At 40.3% G+C, this 21,600-nt stretch overlaps 1 protein-coding gene across 1 annotated transcript in view; it reads right to left on the bottom strand.

Annotated features, from left to right (window-relative positions):
- The window catches only part of LOC113993463 (prolyl endopeptidase), a 92,371-nt gene extending 71,126 nt beyond the window's left edge, over positions 1–21,245 (bottom strand). Inside the window, exons 1-6 of the mRNA XM_027731660.2 lie at positions 21,109–21,245; positions 19,737–19,811; positions 11,534–11,667; positions 8,621–8,751; positions 5,548–5,757; positions 4,220–4,341 (exon numbers count right to left, since the gene is read on the bottom strand). Coding sequence (XP_027587461.1) covers positions 4,220–4,341; positions 5,548–5,757; positions 8,621–8,751; positions 11,534–11,667; positions 19,737–19,811; positions 21,109–21,153 — 717 coding nt within the window. The 5' untranslated portion in view covers positions 21,154–21,245. The remainder of the gene's footprint in view (positions 1–4,219; positions 4,342–5,547; positions 5,758–8,620; positions 8,752–11,533; positions 11,668–19,736; positions 19,812–21,108) is intronic.
- Positions 21,246–21,600: the final 355 nt, after the last annotated feature.

Below are 21,600 nucleotides of genomic sequence, written 5' to 3' on the forward strand. Positions count from 1 at the left end.
ACGGATACGGTCATATGTAAATGACAGTCTGATATGTTTTATCCACCCACTTCCCTGGTTAGAAAACTTGCCCTGGGTATTAATTTAAATTCCTTATTCCAGCTGGATTTTTCTTCTGGGATTTTAGATATCATGTGCTGGTATAAAGAGCCTTTTTATTCTGACCATATTCTTCTGAGCCTCTGCTAAGTTTGAGGCTGAAGGAGCCCTACCAGAGCCACAGAAGTGGGATTTTGACCCTAGATCATTGGGCTGACAACTGTTTCAATTCCAACAGGACACCAGGCAGCCCTGTTCAGAAGAGGACCCCAGCAATATGTACATGCATATTTACATCCATTCTCTTTCTTAAGTCTAGCCAGAATAAAATCAGTAATCTTCTGATGTCAGAAACATCACACACAACTTTTACCATGGCCTTCAGCTTATAGTAAAATAAATAAATAATAAAACTACTACCTGGCTGTTTCTTGATAGTAAAATTCTCGAGACCTATTGCCAGGGCTGCAGGAAGATAGTCATAGTAGGCTTCTATTCCAGATCCTTGCTTAACAAAGATAGTGTAAGGCTTTAGAAAAATTCCCACAGCCCTGTTTTAACCATCAGTATGTCTCACCTGAGCAAGCTGACAATGTTTTCAGCCCTTCCCCTCCATGCTACTCACTCTTCCCCTGAGCATGCTGCACGTCAATGTTCCTGCAGTGAAAACACACCACCGCCAGCACACTTTCTCCTAGCACAGCTTACCCCTCTGTGCTCTGAATTTCATTTGCAAGATCACCTCCCTAGTTAAGAGCCACTGATGTTAAGTGACAACTCTAAATATAAAATAAAAAATTAAAAAAAAAAAGCCAATTCAGAGGCAGTGCTTGTTAAACAACAACATGAAAAATTGTACTTGTTTTACTGCTGGCAGAATTGGGCTAGGAGAGTTCCCCTCGCCCCCTCCTTTCTCTCCTGTTTACTTTCCTGCCAGTACCATAGGGACTTTTAACACTACCAGCCATGAAAGACTCTTATATAACTTATTGTTTAACTTTGAGAATAACAGCCTGTCTGCGAAAGAGAGATATGCTCAGTCAGTCTGGAGAAGAAGCAAGAACATGCCACTTAAACAGAGAAACATGGGATGTTCCTTTTTCCAGAGTAGCTAAGACATTGCAAAGGTTTTAAAAATCTTCATAGCAGACTGCCCTCTACTGGGATGTTTATTCAATTAAACTCCATCCCTGCTCTTCCCAACTCCCCCATCATCCTAGAATCTGTACCAGAAATGCACATGCTTTCTCTAAACTAAAAAAAGGTTTCATAGGCTCTTTTTCAAAACTTATGACTAAAAATAAACAGATAAACATGCAATCCCTTCAAGTGAAGAACTGGAAATATATATATATTTCTCCGCCAATACCATTTTCAGCACCACAGATTTTGTTTAAATCAAGCATACTTTGGGCTGGTGCTGAACGCGTAATGAGGAAAAAAACTCCAAAGATATTTTCTTGCATATTGTCTTGTACATATATTAAGTTGACAGAATTTTATACAAGCCTCTTTTGTCCTCATCAGCGACCTAGTTTCTTTTCTCCATTAAGAATACACACCACTCTGACTTCCTACAGTACCTGAGATTACTCATTTTTTCTGAAGTATTGTGGTAACATTATTACTGCTGCAGTCTCTGAAGGATCTCCTTCTCAGTGCTTTTCACTTGCAAGCTTGGAATTTCTATTTCTCTTTCTTGGTCCAGTGGTTACGAGACCTGCAAATTCTGCTCTGAGTTTGAAAGTTTCAACTCTACCCCCACCATAGAGAAAGGTTTGGTAGTTGAGATTAGAACTCCTACACCATAATCCAACTGTTTTCATTGAAGCTTGTGTAAAACATAAAAAAGAAGCCAATTTATAGAGGGCTCTACCTATTTGGACCAGTAAGGCTGCTAAAATTAAAACATTTATTTATTTATCTGATAGGAATGCATGAAAGCATTCATTTCACAGCATGTTGAGCTGTGTATTTTAAAATCTATGGCAGCATATCGGCACCAAGGAAGCACCAAAAAGCGATATAATTTGATTTTTACTAACAATATTTTAACTTTTCCCCCATTACTTTGTGGTCTTCCATGTTCTCAAACACTTTAAAAAATTCACCAGAAAACTTGTTGGAATGGCCTGAAAAGAAGATTTTTTGACCTACTGCACAAGGATGAAACCACATTTTGCAACTACACTGTTTAATTTGGTTTTGGGTTTTTTTATTGCAGAATATTTTTTCTCCTGGCCATTAAAATCCATTTTTTCATTAGTATCACTATAACAGAGCCATATTTTACAGCTGGAGCTCACAGCACAACCTCAGAATATCAGCTGTTTCAAAGTATTCTCACTTAGATAAGTTCATGATTATTTTCTGAGGTGGATCTCTGTTTTACCACTCCTTAAAATAGCATTTATGGAACATCTCTGGACATTTATGCCTCCTAGAGGTCAAGAAAACAGTCATAAGCAGCCATACCATTCTATGATATAAACTTATTAAACAAGAACCCACAGGAGGGAGGTGTTTTCTCTATTCACCACCCTCCCCACCTTCCCAAGAGTTATGGGGCTGTTTCAACTCCAGTGGTTTCAGAACTCATAGCTGCACCATATTCTTTCATCTTCCCCTTCTACAGCAAGAGCCTAATGAATCAGACTGCAACAGTCCTCCCCCATGGAAAATGAATTTGCCTTCACAACAACATGTGGAGTTTAGCTCATGATACTGGAAAGAAATAATAATAATAATGAACATCACTCATGTGAATCAGTGGATACATCACTACAAGACATCTGTCACCAACAGAAAGTCCATTTATTTATGGAACTAGGGGAAAATAAGGATAATGATTTCTAAATTCCATTTTATTGCCAGTTAAACTCAACAGAACTGACTAGTTTTTGAAAATTGAAAAAAAAAAAAAAAAATCCAAAGCCCTGTTTGCAAGTTTACACTGATATTCAGGTCAGTTGTTAAATGTACGTTTCATGAATACATCAGATTGTGTAAAAAAGGTTCTTGTTATTCACAGAACCTACAGATAAATCTGATTTGTATAGAGAAAGCTCAGTGTCATCACTTTGCTGGGAAGCCCTTCATGTTCTCACTCACTGTCTTATTTTAAATCTCACTGTTCAAATTCTCTGAAAGGATCTGTTTTCTTGCAGCCCACAGAAAAGACCCCCACCAACATTTTCATGGGTTAATGTGTTGAAAAGTGACACAGACTGGTGATCAAATTTTTTAAGAGGGACACTCTCAGGGAAAAGTAGTCTAGGACCCAAATCAGAGTAAAAACACTTCATATTTATCAAAAGCATCAGACCAAAAAAGACCCTATACAGAAACAAAATGTATTGATTAAACATAATAGCTAGGAGAATGCAAGGTATTACAATGGGTATTCATCCACTGGAAAAACATCAGTTCCTTGATAAACAGAATGACCAACACTCCATTCCAACAGCACTTAGTACACTGAATTGAGCACTGTTAAACCTAATATGAAGAATGAACCACATATTAATTACAAAACCTTTGCACTATATAGTAGTAGTTCAACAAAATAAGCTTAAGAAATCAATTCCAGCAGCAGTCACTGGTTCCATTTCCAACAACACAGTCTGTACTCTGTGTTGATAAAACTTTTTGCAGGGAAATCTAGAATTCTCCAGTTGTGCACACAGTATTAACAGATTTTGACCTGTATGTCTCCATTCTTTAATTAAGCAGAATAGACATATTTATTTTTCAGGAAAGACACGACAAAAATAAACAAAATAAATATATGGCAGGGAATATCCAGATATGCTGATTATTGGAACAAGCTTTTTGCTAAACATCGGGCTAAACATCAACGAAGAAGAACCAAGAACAGTGACAAGAACAGTGATCTCTCAAAAGATCCTTCTCTGTCTTGGAATGTGTATCAGGCAGAATGACCTCAATGAAGAAAAAGCATATGAGATTGTGTCATTACAGGCTGGAGGATTGATTTAAAGCAAACTAGGCAGTCTTATTTTTGGGAATTCTTAATCAACGACTCTTAGTTCAACTGTCACCTCTACAACACTAATAAAACATGTTCTTTTAATAAAATGTTTTCCATTTAACACCTACTATCAGTTAGAATCTGAAACACAGAACATGACAATGACAAGCTGCAGGATGTTTACCATACCTCAGCTCCACCCATCCATTTTGGTTCATCAGGAAATTCAGCACATAGGATATCTTCTGACTGGTTAGTTCCTAATACGTGATAATACAACTTTTGGTGCAAATTAGTAGAGGTCTCAGTGCCTAGTGAAATGCAGATATTTAAACCAATTAGTTCTCAAAGAAATCCAACAATAACCATATGCAACCCTTAGAAACATCTGTATCCCTTTGCATATGAAAGAGAAATTCAGCAGAGAGAACTAGGAATGGTTCCAAACTATAGCCATTCCCCTCCAAACAAACACCCTCCTCCAAAACAAAATAAAACTTCACACTGCAAACCTCTTCAAACAGTTACCCTTTCCTTTTATTGCTGATAATATGTTCTTCACATTTAATATTTATCATTTCAAGCTTTGTTTTCTAGAAATACAAGCAAGCAAAGCAAGGAAAAACAACCCCTCTAATGATGTTTTCACTCCCATTTTACCCTGAGCAACTAAGGGGAGATTTACTGCTAATTAACATTTCTAAAAACCTTCATATTTCCATTTGTTGAAAATATAAAAGTGGTGTATTTTAAAGCACTGAGGAGTTACAACTTTTTTGTAATTTTCTTCTTGCAATGTTTTCCAACACTCCAGCTTCTGAACTACAAATATGAGGTAAAAAAACCCCAACAAAAAAAAGGTGGGTATCTACCTTGCAAGTTTGGCAAAATGATAGGCTTCAAGAGCAAATACAGAGGCAAAATTCAGGTTCTCTCCAGTTTAACAAAGAGCACAGCTCCAGAAAACTTTTCAGTAGTTCTGCCTTACAGTAAGAGCTGCTAAATTCCTTTCCTGCTGACGCTTCTCAGCACTTTATTCCACTTTGTGTGCTGCTCCTCGACTTTTGCTAGCATAAACATTTTGTGTTGTTGTACTGTGAACCACAGATGAATTAATCTGGTCGAATAACAAAAGCCTTATGCGTCAGATTGCCATTCATCAGGTCAGCATCCCAAACCAGCTCATCTATGCCCACACAAATACATAAGGGGAAAGATCTAAGTAAGCTGTCACCAGACATCTAATTCTACCCAATAGAACCCTGTATGAAAGCTAAGTAAATCATTCCAGAAAAAAAAAAGGAATATCAAACTTTTAAAAGAAAAACAGGAGCAGACAAGAAGATACTCACAGTAACTGAGCAAAGGCTTTGGCCATACAAGGCATAGTTTGATCTCTAACTGTATAAACTAGTACAGCTAATTATTTCAGTATAAACTGAAACATTTGTTCCACCAATGTAGTGCAAAGGTCATTTTGCTTCCACATAGCATGCAATTAGCACACTCATACTTACCATCACTTTTCCCATCTTGTTTTGGATAGCAGTTGTAGAATATGCCTCTTCCATCATGGGTCCATACCATGCAACTGAATTTAACTCTCTCCAGTGTATCTGGAAGATCCTCAGGACCTTCTACTTTCATAAACTTGATAGTAACCCAATCAGAGCCACTAGAACTCAGGCCATATGCGAAGTATTCACCGTCTTCACTGAATGCATAACCTAGGAAATTGGAAAGAAACAAGATGAAGTGAAAAGCAGCACAAGGAAACAGTATTTTCAAAAAAGTGCTTGTTACTTTGCCACACATCTTTTTATCATCTACTACATGCTAGACAAATCCCAATGGAAAACAGATGAAATTGGGATACTAGTTAAAAGAACTGTGTTCACCAAACACTGAGAGAAGACGGTTTATTTTCTAAAAGACAGTGCAAGCAACTACATCTGCTATGACTTGGGATTCACAGCACTTTTATCAATTTGTTCACAGATCCAAGTTTAGGCAAGGATATTCAGTAAGTATTCATGTTCAGTAGCATAACTTATGCTCAACATCTGAATTATGATTTGAGTCATATTTCTTCTCCTTTCCTGAGTCTGGGGGGAAGAGTTGGAAAATGAAAATGGACACAAGTAGAGAACTTAAAAGTGGTATTTTCAGAGAGAAACAGTACCAAAGGAGCCCACAGAAACTGCGATGCAAGCAACGTATCCTCAAATAATGTAAATACCACTTAAAAATGGAGTCCCTGAAAACTAGATGCTGCAAAACCATGAAAACTGAAGTAACTGGAAAGCTCTGCCACTAGTACGCAAATGTATTAATCACCAGTATTCTCAGATAAGACCTCTGATATTTCCTCACTTTATCCAAACTGTGAGGAAAGCACTATTCTGAAAAAAATTCAGAAGAGCTTCTGTCATAGTTGATAAGGATGGAATTCACTACTTGCAAACCAATTCAAGTCAAGAGACTGAATTATCATAGGCCTGTATGGACCTGAAAGTATTCACCAAAAAATGACCAAAAAAAAGTCATATTTCAAAGACATCATAGGTTTGAGAGGTACTACTGTGCACTCACTATTCTCCCTATAAGAACATAGGAGTGGCCACTGATTCAGAGTAAAATTCCACTTAGCTGTCCTCAAGAGTAACCACAATGTGATGCCTACATGAAAAAGAACAATCTTATAATCATAGAATGGTTTGGGTTGGAAGGGACCTTCAAGATAATCTAGTTTCTAGTCCCATGCTGTAGACAGGGGCACCTTCCACAAGAAAAAGGTTACTCAAAGCCCTGTAGAGTTTGGTCTTGAACACTCCCAGGGATGGGGCATCCACAACTTTTCTGGGCAATCTGTTGCAATGCCTCACCACCCTCACAGTAAAGAACTTCTTTCTAATATCCAATCTAAACCTACTCTCAGTTTAAAGTCATTTTCTTCTGTTTGCTTTGGACTCAACTCCCATTGCCCATTTGATATCCCCTCATTCTTGTAACAGAAAAACCAACTAATCAACTCCTATTTCCTCTGTCCGTGCTCCATGCCACAAATGATTCTGTAGACTTCTATTATATCCTTGCTAAATTGTCCCTTTTCCAAGCTGATTGATCCAGGCACACTCAGTTTTTTCTGACCTTTGCTCCATACCCTTGATCGTTCCTACTGCTCTCCTCCAAATAGTATTTCAGAGCCCATTTTGAGCTGAGGAGACTGGAACAATATTTAGTATCCCACGCTACGGTATAAACTCCTGGGTTGCTCATGAAATGATGTCTTCTGTTCTGTACTCTATTTCATAGAATCATAGCATCATTAAGGTTGGAAAAGACTTCCAAGATCACCAAGTTGTACTGAACACCATCTTGTCAACTAAAGCATAGCACTAAGTGCCACATCCAGTCGTTCCTTGAACACTTCCAGGGATTAATTTCTCCCTGACAAATAAATTGGTATTTGATGTGCTTGTTTGGCTTCTACCGAGAAGCAGGCTGACATTTTCATGGAACTATGTCTTACAGTCTAAGCATTGGCGATCACGTGATCATAGCAGCTCGAGAGTTCATTCTATCCATTCCTCTACAAATGAGATTAGGACTGTTTGCCCCCTGTGCATCACTTAATTATCTGCACACAGACCTCTACCTGACAATTTATTGCCCGCTCACTATTATTAAGGTTTTCCTGTAGCTCTTCAGCCATTCCTCAGCCTTTACCTGGAATAACTTTGTATTGTCACCAAACTCTGCAACCTCAAGGCTCACTCCTTTTTCTAATATGTACTGAACACTGCAAGTCCTAGCATAGTCCTTAACAGAACTTTACTGATGATTTCCACTTTGACAGCCCATCAGTAATTCCTTTCCCTGCCCTTAAATCAATCATTTATCCACACCATGAGTTTTCCCTCTGGTTACACGGCTGTTGGTTTTCTAAACGCATTTGGAAGAAGACTTTGCCATAAGACTTTTAAAAACGTATGAACCCAATTCCTTACATCTATAGTTCAAGGCAGGACTGCTCACTAAAAAAAGCCACATTGATTCTTTTCAACTAGGTCACACTTAGAGACGCATTCACTATTTCCGTCTTCTGTTTTTATTAACTGGCCTTGAACAGACTTATAGGACTTCTAGATACAAGAATCTTGCTTTTACATTAAGCCACTAGCAAGTGGGAAAGGGGACAGCTAACAAAAATTACATCCCTAGTGAAAACAAGAAATTTTGTGATTCTCATAAAACTTAATGCCACATTCCTTCACAGTCTCTTATTTTTTTAACTTGGTGGCTTGTGTTAAAGATGTAAAATACAATTTTAAGACAACTTGTCAATAAAAATACATAAAGTTTTTGTCCTTTCTATGGACAGCCTCAAGACCTGTTCATATTTCAGTGGAAGGTTGCTACAGAGTTGCAAAAAAAAGCACAATGAAACTGAACCAAGCTAATTGTTGATACAGTGTAGACTTAGAAGTGTTCTTCTGAAACACTATATAAATCCCCATATGGTTACTGTGATTATTTTGATTAAATTTCCAATGTCTGCTGAAGACTGAGAATTGTGGTCTCACTAACCTCGTAAAGCCACAGTGCCATCATCAGAAAGCTTATTTGGATCAAGAAAAACTTTGGCATCAGCATCCAAGGAGTCCTGTACATATAAAACTCGCTGGTTCTGCAGTCCTGTATTGTAAAAGTGAAAATACCTAAAAGAACACAAGAGGGGAAAATGAGCAGGAAAACTCTTGATTTTCAGTTAGGCAAGCACAAAAAAACTTGTATGAGATTGTCATGAAGAAAATAAAAGCAGAAAAATATATAAGGGAAACACAAGCTCCGCAGCAGAGTAGGAATCATGGCTAGAGACCGTAGGATGCATCCAAACCATTTTTTAAAAATAAAAAGCTGCATTTGCCACAATGCATTTCAAAGAATGCCTAGTATACTATAAACTTGAAATAACTGTCTGTGTTAAACATCTCTGGCAGCAACAGCATTTCCCTGTTACAAGAACTGGCACATGTTCCCATTCCTTAAGTTCTCAACTTTGTCATTCATATAGCTGCTTTCAATCCATATTGGGTGGTAGACTTATGTTCAAATGAAACAGAACCAAAACTATTTAATCTGTATTTACCAATGTCCCTAAAACAGTGTTTGAAAGAGTCGTAGGAACTACAGAATTGTCTTTAGCGAGCGATACTCTTCACATCACAAAACACTACAGACCTCAAAGAAATTAATACCCATATTCTACACAAGACAGAGGTATTACACTTTTCTTCCTTCTCAGAACTTTACTACACAAACCTGTGACTTAGTAAACCAAATAGCAGCCTCACCTGGGGGAACAGGGGAATTTATGGGGCAATATTCAAATCTAAAAATAAGTTCAACTATCCCCTAAGACCAACCAGTACTTGGATACAAGCATGGGAACCTGGTAAAGCCAAGAAGGGGAAACTGTATTCACAAAGGCCTGGCTAACAGTCTGAGCTAGTAATATGCTCAAGTAGTAACAGTAATGTTCCGCAAGTGCAAAACTGAAAGATTCAAAAAAATAGAAGGAAAAGAAAAGGAATTTTCAGTTTGACCAGGCATTTTCTTGTCTATTTCACCTCTGCAATGCTGGGCAACAAGATAGGAAGCAAACCTCAAACAATGTGACAGGCACAGCACCTCCCAGTACTCCTGTATGCAGATTCTGCAGAACTCTTGAGACACTGTCCTTTATCAGCTGTTCTTCAGCACTAAACTGGAGTAATTAAATTTCAGAATTTTTAAGCGTCATGGGAAGTTTGGATGGTTCTTCAAACAGAACAGTTCCTTCCCTCACCCCTTAGTGTTACTTAACTTGGCAAAGCCCTCTTGATTGCCTCAAACACCATAATATAGGGGGGTTTTGTATTATTTTTAAATTGTTCTGATTAAACTTCAGCACATGCCAAGAAATAGAGTATCACTCAGAAAGACCAAAGAGACATCTATTACAATCAGAGTAAAGTGTCGTAAATCATATGCACATTAAGCTCCTGGCATAAGTGTTCTTCCTGGAGGACAGTCAGCTGCATCAAATTAAGACTTTGTATCTTGTAGTGAAGACTACTGCCATGAGCACTTCTGCAACATCAAGCCTTAACAGCATTGAAGGTAACCACATCCAGACATGTTTGCACTGCAGAGAATCTAGAGCAGTCATTGCTCTAGGCCTGCTCTAGAATCTGCTTCAGCATAGCTACAGCTGGATGCATCACATACAAACTAATAAGCTTTGCCTGACTCTCTCAATAAGGCATACTTCCCTGGATGCAGCATTGTCCTAAAAATCTCCACTGATTCTGGGCTTAAACCTGACACCTCTATACACTGACATGCTGAGCCACATCTGTGACAATTGAAATCAACATCAACTTGGGTTCACTGCCCACATTATTCTTTCACAAAACCCCATATAGTACAGAATTTCTCTCTCTCTCTATATCTACACCTTCCCCACAGCACAGATAACTAAAGCAAATTTCCCTCAATATCTGTGCAGAAATCTTAAGACAATGAGACATCCTCTGCTCTTTCTCATGATCCATGGATGATGGTGAAAACATACCTGGCATACCACTCAACCAGGATCAAACAAATCGAAAATATTGAAAAACCTTATTTGTGTTTCCCACAATTAAGAATGGCTGCTTGTTCCCTCTACCTTTCTCAATTGCTAAAACAATCTTCAGATGTTACTAAGTTAACAAGCGTTTCATCCCTTTACTCCCTTTCTTTAGAAGCCTGATAGTGTTTCTAACAGAAGTCACACAAAATTCAGTAGCAGCTGCAGTCTCGTAATCTTCGGTAAGCCACAGAAGCACCATCTCTCTCTACCTAAGAGTTAGGTACATTCTAGCCACAGAATTAAAACAGGGATACAAACAGACTAGACATTGGAACACAGCAGGATTTGTTTGTTTCTTAAAAAACAGATCTTTTTGCATCAGTACTCTTAAATCCTCCAAATTATTTTTCCCTTATCATCATGCAAATAAAGAAGCAGTTTTTCACAAGGGAATTCCCACTGCTTTTCACTGGCTATGACTAAACAAAAGAAACCTACCAGCTGCTAAAAGAATGACCAACATAAGAGCAGTATCTTAGCAAATATTTGGAACAACATGACAGATTTATGCTGTTTCCAGGATGACCAGGCCCGAAAGGAACTCCTCAAAGCCTTACTTTTACTACAATTATTCTACAAAGTTGTCTGAGTTCTGATAAACTCACAATTCTTCCTACAGAAAGAAAAGACAACAAAAGAACAAGAAGAGGACAGTCAAGCATCTTGTGCTCAGCATCATGCAACCGCACTTGTTAACATTGGCTTACTTTTCCTACTTCTGAACTATAAAAGAATAAATACAAATATAATTTATAATTTGTTTTCCCAATTAGTAGTTGCTTCTGACTTGCTTCACATTCATCACCAAGACATTCCTCACATACCTTTTTCCTCTCTTGAAGTGGCAACCGTACTTCGGATAATCGTAAAGTTCAGTCATTCGTTCTTTGAACAGTCCTCTGACAGGACACTTTTCGAGAAAGGGTACTGTAAGCTTGTTCTGAGCATCCACAAATGCCTGAAAGAAAACAATCCCCCCCAAAAAAATATGAACTCAAGTAGAAATGCACATTTTCTACAGGAAATGTTTTCAGAAGCAATGCATCAGATATCTTTCTGCACACATAGGTTGTGCAGTATCATACCTGAACAATCTTACATTCTTATTTGCATTATACCACAATTCTGTAATAAGACTGAACTTATATCTTGACTAATGTCTCTCCAGGGCATGCACAGGGGTAACCAGCCAAAAGACGACATTCCTGCCATTCTCCTTAAAAACAAAAAACCCAAATCCCAACTACCAAAGAAACCCCAAATAAAAAACAATCAAGCAAAACAAAAACAGACAAACAAAACAAAAATCCAAAAAAACAACCCAAAAAAACACCCCATGCTTTTCAAAACTCTCTTTATATTTGCCTAAATGGTTAATATTGCCCACAGACTGCACTATCATTTCAGGAGCTGGGAAGATGATACAAAATCTCACATGCATCATCTGTTCATATTATTAACATAACATACAGAATTAGTCCCAGCCACTATTTCCTGAGAAGGCCAAAGTGCTGTACACAGATCAATTCTTAGTTACAAAAGGCAAAAATATGCAATTTCTGAAAGCTTTGAGAAGTCTGGTTTCTTTAAAACATTCCAACTCCCTGTCACAAACACTTAAGGACAGTGGTCAAAACCATTACCACACCAGCTGTTTGCTAGAGGTTGCCACTCCCATGGTATGCATGGAAAATGGGGTACTGTACTGGTGTTTTGCCATCCCTATTTATAGCATGGTACATTAACATAAAATTAATAGCTAAGCATCTTAAGGCCAATCACAGCTGCTAATAAGCAGGCCTTTCTGAATCTAACATGAAGTAGGTAGGACAGGACACTGCGTGGCTGTAATACACAGCCAAATGTCGCAGTGACAGCAGCAGTATCGCTCTTGGACTCCAGCCTCTTGCCTAGAGCATGAAACCCTGTCTATTCATCTCCTGCATACACAGGTCTCTTTCTCAGTTGCTTTGAAAGAGGCTACTGTTTCTACCTGTCCCAAATCTGTCACACAGCAATCAGATCAATGCATTGTAACATCTGAGTTACACTTCATCGCAGGACAGGAACTACAGGACAGTAGGGCTACAAATGTGTTTTGCAGTTCTTCAGAAAAGCCAGCTGCTGTCAGAGAGAGTACCTGGCACACATATACCAATTGCTATCAATGTTTAGTCATTTATTAATTCTTCAGGTGAAGAATTAATATGTGCACAGCACATCCCAGTGGTAAGTCAAAACAGCGTGCAGCCTCCACATTGCAGTGCTATAACTGTTCTCCCCATCAGATGATGAAAGAATTTAACCAAATCTACCTAAGAATTATGTGTCTCTGAATTTGTTTTCTCTAAATGGAAACACATGAATTTCAAAGACTACATACACAAAAATCTAGACAGCGGATCCTACACAAATAAACTAACTTCTCCAAGGGCTGTGACATTTTCAGAGAAAAAATGGCTTATAAAAACATGTATACAACCATCCATTGTACTGGATGGGCAAAAGCACTTTTCATTTGCATTCAGTGGACAGAAACTGGCACACATACTTTTTTCATCTATCAATAACACAACCGAAATTATAACACCACTGCAAGGGTATACTGGAACTGTGCATTACTCACTTTTAACTGCAGACGCACCTTACCACATTTGCTTTCATTACTGGTATTCAAGGAGGAGACACAAACTTTTTCTTACAAGCCTTCATTGCATAAGAGCATGGTTACATACTAATTATTGCACTCACAACTGAATCATTAGTAATTTTGCTTTTACAGGAACTTGATATATTTTTCTCATTTCCTCTTAATATGCACCAAATATTCCAAGATTATATGAAAAAGGGAGTGCCACTGCTGTCTGAAAAAGGAGGAAGGAATTACAGGTTTTTGAAAGAGTTCCACTGAGAAGAATCTGGTCCAGTTTGGCAACTTTCTGTTCTTGCACCTTTGAGCATGAGGTTGCATTCATGTTCAAAAAGCAATACCTAATTGAAATATTGCTCTAGGTGAGGTACAGGAACATATGTCACCAGAAACTCTCACAGTAAGCAACTCCATCCACCACGGTGAGCAAAACATGTGCCACTCATGCTACAGGGCTAACAGTAACTGTACATCTTCATGAACCTAAAGAGAAAGATTTTTATTATACCTGCATCTGACAATCTGACAGAATTTGCTAGCAGAAGAAAGAACAGAGTAAGGGTCTAAAGCACTGTACTAAGAGCAGAGATGCTCTACTTGAGGCTGAAGTGTTTGGCCATTACTCGAGCAGGCCAATTGTTGTTTTTGTTTTTTTTAAAAAGTATAATTAAATTTCATCTAAGAAACTGTCATGGTTTGAGATAGCCCCCAAATCCAATCCCCTAGTCTAAGCCCCCTCCCACATCTCAACCTAATGTGAGATGGGTTTTTTCCAGACAAAACACGCCAGACTCCAAATGGGGAAAGGGAATATATTACAATGACTGTACAAATAAATATTATAACACATTATACACACGATCACACACTATCTCTACCATGACATACAGTATTTACAATGGATCAGATCTCTTCTCCCCTCCAAATAAAAGTCCAGGAGGGAAAAAAGGACAGATCCCTTCCAGTCTCAAAGCAGGAGAATCTTCTAAGGCAGCAGGTTTTCCTCATCTCATCTCATGCATGCAGCAGTAACTAGATTGTTGTAGCTGGATCTCTTTTCAATACACACAAGGGGATCTCCAAGCCCCTCGGCTCTCCTTCAGTCCAAGCGAAGGCCTCACCTGTGGACTGCCAGCAGGGACAAGACTCGCGTCACCACAGGTATATCACGAAATGCAGGGGCATCTTTGTGAAAGTCCCTTCCTCAGGGGATTCACCCCTGAGTCAGAACATCTTGGGCAGCATTCAGTTGCAAGCCTTTGCCTCAAGAGTTCTACCAGAGCTCCTGTGCTCTGTCTCAGGCTGCTAGGCTTGTCAGCAGCGGGGGGGGCCAAGGTCAACTCCCCTTGCATTCCATCTGGCCATCCCGGTCCAGCTCCGGGACGTCTTTTGACCTTCTTAGCTCCTCTCTCTCTCCAGTGCTGCATGTCCAAAACTACTCTCCAAAATAGGAGTCCATCTTCCTCTTTTCTCAGAGGGATCTCAAAGGAGTTTTGGGGGGTCTGGTATCAGTTCTTACCCCCAGAACTCTGTCTCTCAGCTGCTGACTCTCCTTCTCGGCTCTCCGACACAACTCGGTGTCTTCCTTATTCAGTTGCATCTCTTCTGCTTCTCCGGTTCAGTTCTTATCTGTCCTGGTTCTCTGCCAGAGTCTCTGGACGCTGCGTCTGCCGCTGCTGTCTCTGCTCACCCACAGTAGAGAAAACATCTCCCGGCATACTACAGACACTTAGCCCAGTCTAACACTGTTCCAAGTCTCTGCAGTCTTCCCCCAGCCAGGGGCTGGGAGGCCCCAGAGGCCCCAAGGGGCTCAGAGCCCCTTCCTCGTGGCTCTACAACATGGTCACCTCTCCCCAACAACAACCAAACTACAACTCATCTCTTCCGGTGCTTGTGATATGTTTACATTTTTGCAGGAGTGCCCATTGGACAGAACTTCAAAACTTCCAGGGGTTACCACCCCTTGGGGTCTACCACTTTTCTTAGCCTCTGGGGAAAACAAGATTCAAACCACTACAGAAACAAAAGCTTTTTTTGACTATGCCATTTTAAAACCTATCAGCTTTCTACATTCCACTAAGACACTCTCTCAAGACAATGATTTCCACTCACAGCATACTTTCCATGGAGAAGTCTCAGAATACAAACTGGTTTAACACTACTAGTCTTTGTTATTTGTCTGCAAAATATTTACAGTTCATATATACATTCTCAGTAAAAGGTAGTTCAGTGCAACTCCTACAAGAGGGCACATACCTTTGTTAAGTATTACAAATTAAAACTAATCAGACTTCTTGTGGCTTGCCTCTTGGAATTTACTTTTTTGGTATTTACAAAGAAAAATTAAGTGCATTTATAAATGTATCAAAATGTGAACTAAACACTGGTCTATAGTAACTAAAAATCCACTTAACTGTATTTTTGAGAGTTTTGATTCTAGTCTTAATCCAAGCATACACGTGTTCATAATAGTACAACCTGACCTTACATGATCCCTGCTTTCTCATCCCTTGTCCATCCCTTATCTCTGGAACTAGCTGCTACACCATCAGTGAGTTAGGGTGCTATATATGACTGACATAGCAGCAAAAGACTTTGCTGCAGTCTAAAAAAGATCTTATCTCCCAGCTTATTTCCCACAAAGTGTTGAAACAAACCAAGAAGTTGAAAAGTCCAGCCAAGCCAAACCTAAAACAACAGTGGTTTTGCAGTTGTGGCCTACGTCATTACCAGAAGCATTTTACCAGTGTAGCAGGGATGTTTCCTCATTTTGTCTTAAAAGTCAGTGGCTAACAGTAGCAGAGTATGAACCCACATTCTACACTTCCTTTCTCCAAAGTCTAATAGGAACTTCCCCATCTGCCCAGGGGTTAATTTTCATTTGTGAATCTGGAGAAGGGAGTTTTGCTTGCTTATAGCTGCCCTTGGTTGCTCCAACCAAGCACACACAGGGGAAAAAAAAGGGATGTAGTAAAGAACATAGACTGTTAATATGAAAGTCCATACTTCTTGAATAACAGCTTTTGCACAAAAGACTGAGGATGTGACTTGATGACTGGCTTAATCGACTCTTAAGACTGTGCATTTGACAAGAAACAGTCCTGCTTAGCCACCTGTAGATTTCAATAACCTCCTTTTTGTAGCAGATAAATGCACCGCATACAGAATAAGATCATCCTGGTAACCTGGCTGAAAAATTTCTAGATCTATTTGACTTTCACCTAATTAAAAGTAGAGTGTGGGTGGCTAGAAAAGGAAAGATCCCCTTCTTGAAACATCTTAGATCCAACTATCATGTGGCCTTGGGGTGACCTATATGAACCACGTATGTCAATAGAAAACTAATCCATTAAAGTCTTCCCTCCCAAAATATCACCTTGTGATGTCTGTACCCATGCAATGGAGGGACAGAAGCATTCATGTCAGCACAAGAATGAGAGGGAGGGCAACTACACAACCACTTGGCTTAATGGAAACATTCAAACTACAATTGAACAGGTACAGCACAATCTGCAGTCTACTCTTACTGCAAAAATACCTGATTAAGCCAATTACAAAAAAATTCTACCCTTCTGTGTTCACTTGTTTGTAAACTGCTAACTATCAAGGTCCACAAGATAATTTGGACTAGCTGAAGCAAAAGCCAAATATGACTTTTTTATACTCATAACTGTTCTAATTTCCTTCAGTCTTAGCTACAGTGAACATCAGGTGAAACTACCATGAACATTTCAGAGCTAAAACCAATCTCACCTGCTTATTTCCCCATGCTTCAGGGAATAGCAAACTTTATGTTTCACTGACTCAAAACAGAAACTAAGTGAAGCCTATTCATTTATTTTCTGTGAGCACACCAATAGTTGACACAACTATTTCTGCTACACGTAGAAAAGTAGAATTCCAACATACTTTTGTATGTATTTGACAGCACGCATTCAAATAATTTTGATTGTTCGCATATGAGAAAAGATTCTAACTTAATAAATGAATGATGTTCATTCTTCCCTCTTGGCATAAATCAAGTTACACCTACTCAAATCAAGCAAGCGTGTTGTAAACGGAAACTGAATAGGGGTTCTTTCACTACAGATGAGCATAAATGTCCAAGGAATTCTTCTTCTAGTTCAGTACTTAATATGTAGAAAATTAAAGGTAGCATTATGTTGGAGGTGTACACAGGGTATATTTGCTTTTCCAAAAAACGAATGCAGATTTGGGATATAAAGGACTATATAAGGACAGAGAGAGTGACTTGGAAGAAGAATGGGAAGGACAAATGTCTCAAGGTCAGTGACATGAAGGTCTGAAAAGCCTACGAAGCACGCTCCATATTCTCTCTGAAGCCCATTGGTCATTCAACTGTCTCTATAGCAGTGTCTGGTTATTTTTTGATCTGGTAGGTTCAGAACGGCTGTTCTGCAGGAGTCCTGCAAACCATCTCAAGAACTTGGAGATAAAACTATTAAAAGCTAGCAAGAGAGAGAGGTCATCAGCAACCTCTGCTGCAGAGCACGAAGAAGTGAATGATAAAGGAGACCCAAGGAGTTTAGCACTTCAAGACCATTGTTTTCTGACCTCTTTTAAGAAAGAAGTAAAACAGCAAAGTACTTTTACTCCCTTTTGTTCTGTAACTCCTGAAACTTTGGAATAAGATGATATCCTTGCATACTTACACATACAGGAACTCTCTCCACTCTGTGTCATACTACTACTGCACTGCCAAGGCATGCGTTTTTTTAGTGTAGGCAAGTAAGATATAACAAGATCTTCATTCCACCAATACGACATCTTGTGTCTGGGCTGCTGCACTGTTATGAGGATGTTCCAATCCCTCATTCCTTACTTTGCCTCCTATATAAACTACAGCCTCTGGAGAATGCGGTTCACTGTCCTCCAGCTGTTCTCACCCAACCTGTTCACAGCATGTGGCTACAGTATTGAATACAGGGACACAAAAACCATGTCTTGCCATTTTCACAATTGCAGCTCTTTCACAGCATCCCAAAAACCACTTTAATAGGTATCGGTAAGGCCTCCATGAAAAAAAAGATGTAACCATACCTCCCACACATATATCCCCCTCAATGTAGCACAAGACTATCCCATGTTCACTGTTTCTAAAAGATACCAGAATTAAAAAATCAAAATTCTCCCAACTTCCTAAATATATAATTTTCAGTATTAACATCCATGGCAGAGTTTTTCACTAAAACCAGAACCCAAACCAAGCTTTTTAATCCCATGAGTCTTTAAATACGCGAACAGATTTATAAGTAGGGAATGAGTTCCTAACTGTACACATTTTATTTTTTCTTGTCAGTTACAATAAGTTCAATTTGACCAACCTCAGGCTCATCAAGGTGTATTAAGTAAGCACATACATGACAGAACCTAGAAGGAATCTCACTAATGGAAAGCTACACTGTGGGATATTTTTGAAGGGAGATCCTGCCCTCCATCATCTTCCTGACAAAATCATGCATACTGGATAGACACCAGTGTTTTAGATCTGGAACTACAATTATCACAAAGTTACTAGCCATTACAGAGGAAACCTCTTCCACAAGGTCACCACCTCTGTAAGTCCCTATGCCATTAATATCAGAGGACCTAGCTCACAGTCATTCCTATCACTTTTCAGGATTCTCTCTCAGCGAAAGACCAATTCCAACAGCACAGTCCAGCTATACCAGACTGCAGGCTGAAAACACCGCAACGCCTGCAATCTGTAATAGCAGACACTAAAAAAGCCTAACTTCAGGAAGGAAAATGTTTTTGGTTTTATTTTGCTTTTTAAAAGGATTAAACAAAAAAATATACTCACACACTCGATCACTGTATAAAAAGCAAGCCAAAGAAGTTTTCTTTCTACCCTTCCTTAACTATTTTATTACGGCAATTTTAGATGTACTTAGGACAGTGGAAAAAGTACTCTAAAATCTGAGTGTTTCTCTTCAGTGTGACAACACCACTTTGAGCATTCAAATTGTCTAAGAAAAATGGGTGCAAGATAAACAAGGCCTTAATTTTGCAAATTCTGATCTAGGTTATACAAAGTGTTCCAGTCTTTCATAGAACCACAGAATGGTTTGGGTTAGAATGGACCCTAAAAATCATCTAGTTCCAAGCCCCCTGCCAGTGCAGGGACACTTGCCAGTAGCCCAGGTTGCTCCAAGCCCCATCTGACCTTTCTCCCACTAAAATACAGGGACAAAATGACAGCATTGCTCTTGGCGCCATGAGTATCACATGAACTACACTTCCATTCACTATGATTCACTATGTAACTTTTCAGAAAGTACTGGTAGGTTCTTCAAAACAGAGCCTATAAAGGAGAATCATGTGAAAACAGTTATTCTCATACAAAGAAAGGTTACCTTTGTCTGTTCGCTATCGGGATCTTCAAGCCAGCAGTATGGGTCGCTTATTTTACATCCATGGTAATCCTGCACCTGAATTCATAAAAGACAATAATTTTTAAAGAGACATACTCGCAAGCAAACTCGGTCCATCAAGGAATGACAGTCATCACGATGAAGGGTATTCGGAATTTCACGAAAACATGCAGTGCTAAGGAGCAAAGAAAGAGAAAAGCAACACATTGCTCCCAGGTGAGTTGCTAATATAACCATTCTTTGGTGATGGCACTAAGGCAGCAGAGTAGTCCTCAGAAAAAACACAGAGCACCAGAAAAAGGGTGAAATGAACATTCAGTCCTACCACAAGATAGATTAGTAAGTAAAAAATATACCCCACTAAACCAATATCCCTAAAAAAATCAAACAACCTAAAGCTTCCTCCAAATCCAGGTGTTGGAGCCAAATTATCAAACCTGATTACTGGATGTACCCCAAATGTGGTTCCTGGTTACACGAACTGTCTCTAGTTTAGCCCTCCCTACTATTGTTGCCCACAAACATGTGCATAATGTACATATATAAATAATAATTAAAAAAACCTCCAACCAAAAACCCACCCCCAAAACAACAAGCAAGCAAAAAAACCCACAAAAGACTAATCCACGTGGTTGAATTAACCTGCTTCCTTCCTTCAGTATACAAAACAGGACTAGATACCTCCTGTTAGGACTTGCACAGTTCAGCCTTTTAGCCAACTACGAAAATAAATACTTTAGTTTTTACAGCTTTGGCTCATGCCGGCAAACATTTTGGTTTAAATGCGATGTTAGTTCTGTAAATAATTACCGGGCCGGTGCCCAAAGCACAGCGCTTTGCAGAAGGGAAAAAAAAACCGAACCCATTTTACTCAAACTAACACCGTAATCCTTGTATATCCAGTTACGGTCGGAACATGAGGAGATAGGACTATGTTACAGATGTGCCATCCTATATAAATAGGCTATTTGTTCCTCTGCTGACGCTACTCCAGCCCCGGCGGAGGCCTGGGCTTTCCCTGCCACATGCAGCGGTGCCGAAGCCCCGGGATCCGCCGTGGGCTCGGCTGCTCCTGCGGCCCCGGCCGGCCCCGCACACGCGGGACGTGCCCGGGGGCACCGGCGCCAGGCCCCGAATCCCGCCCCAACCAGCCCCCGGCAGCCGCCGCGGCCCGCAGGCGTGACAAGCCCGAGACCTCCGCACGGAGCAGGCTGGAGCCGAACAAAGCCCCGAAAGCCGGGGCAGCAACACCCGGCCCCAGGCGACCCGGGGCGGGCCGGCCAGCGGAGAGCCCCGCGTCCAGGCCCGGCGGCCGCCGCACGCCGGGGGCTGCCCCGGCCAGTGCCGTACTCACGGCGGTCTCGTCGCGGTACACCTCGGGGTACTGGAAGGCCTGCATGGCGGGCGGCGGCGGAGAGCGGCGAGAAGAAGAGGAAGAGGAGGAGGAGGAGGAAGAGAAGGAGGATGAGAAGGAGGCTGAGGTGGAGGAGGAGGCGGAGAGGCGCGGAGGCGGCGGCGGGGCCGGGGCCGTGGCTCGGGCCGTGGCGGCAGCAGCCGGCAGCAGGCACGCAGCGCGGCACAGGCGGAGCGCCGCCGCCATACGTCGCGCCCCCTGCCGGGCACGCGCCGCACCGGCGGCACAGGAGGGGCCGGGCCGAGGGTCCGTCCCGCCCGTCGCTGCTGCCCCTGGTCTCGGCTAAGCCCTCCTGCTCACCCAGCTCCCGCGGAGCTGTGTGTCGGGCACCACTCGGGTCTCATCCTCCTTGTAATAAACGTTTCCAAAATAATAATAATAATAATAATAATAATAATAAAAATTTAAATCTTAGATTTTCATTCTTTTTCC

This window comes from Pipra filicauda, unplaced genomic scaffold (assembly GCF_003945595.2).
Source record: "Pipra filicauda isolate LSUMZ 115617 unplaced genomic scaffold, ASM394559v2 scaffold176_size3548034_pilon, whole genome shotgun sequence".
In the NCBI taxonomy this organism is placed as follows: Eukaryota; Metazoa; Chordata; class Aves; order Passeriformes; family Pipridae; genus Pipra; species Pipra filicauda.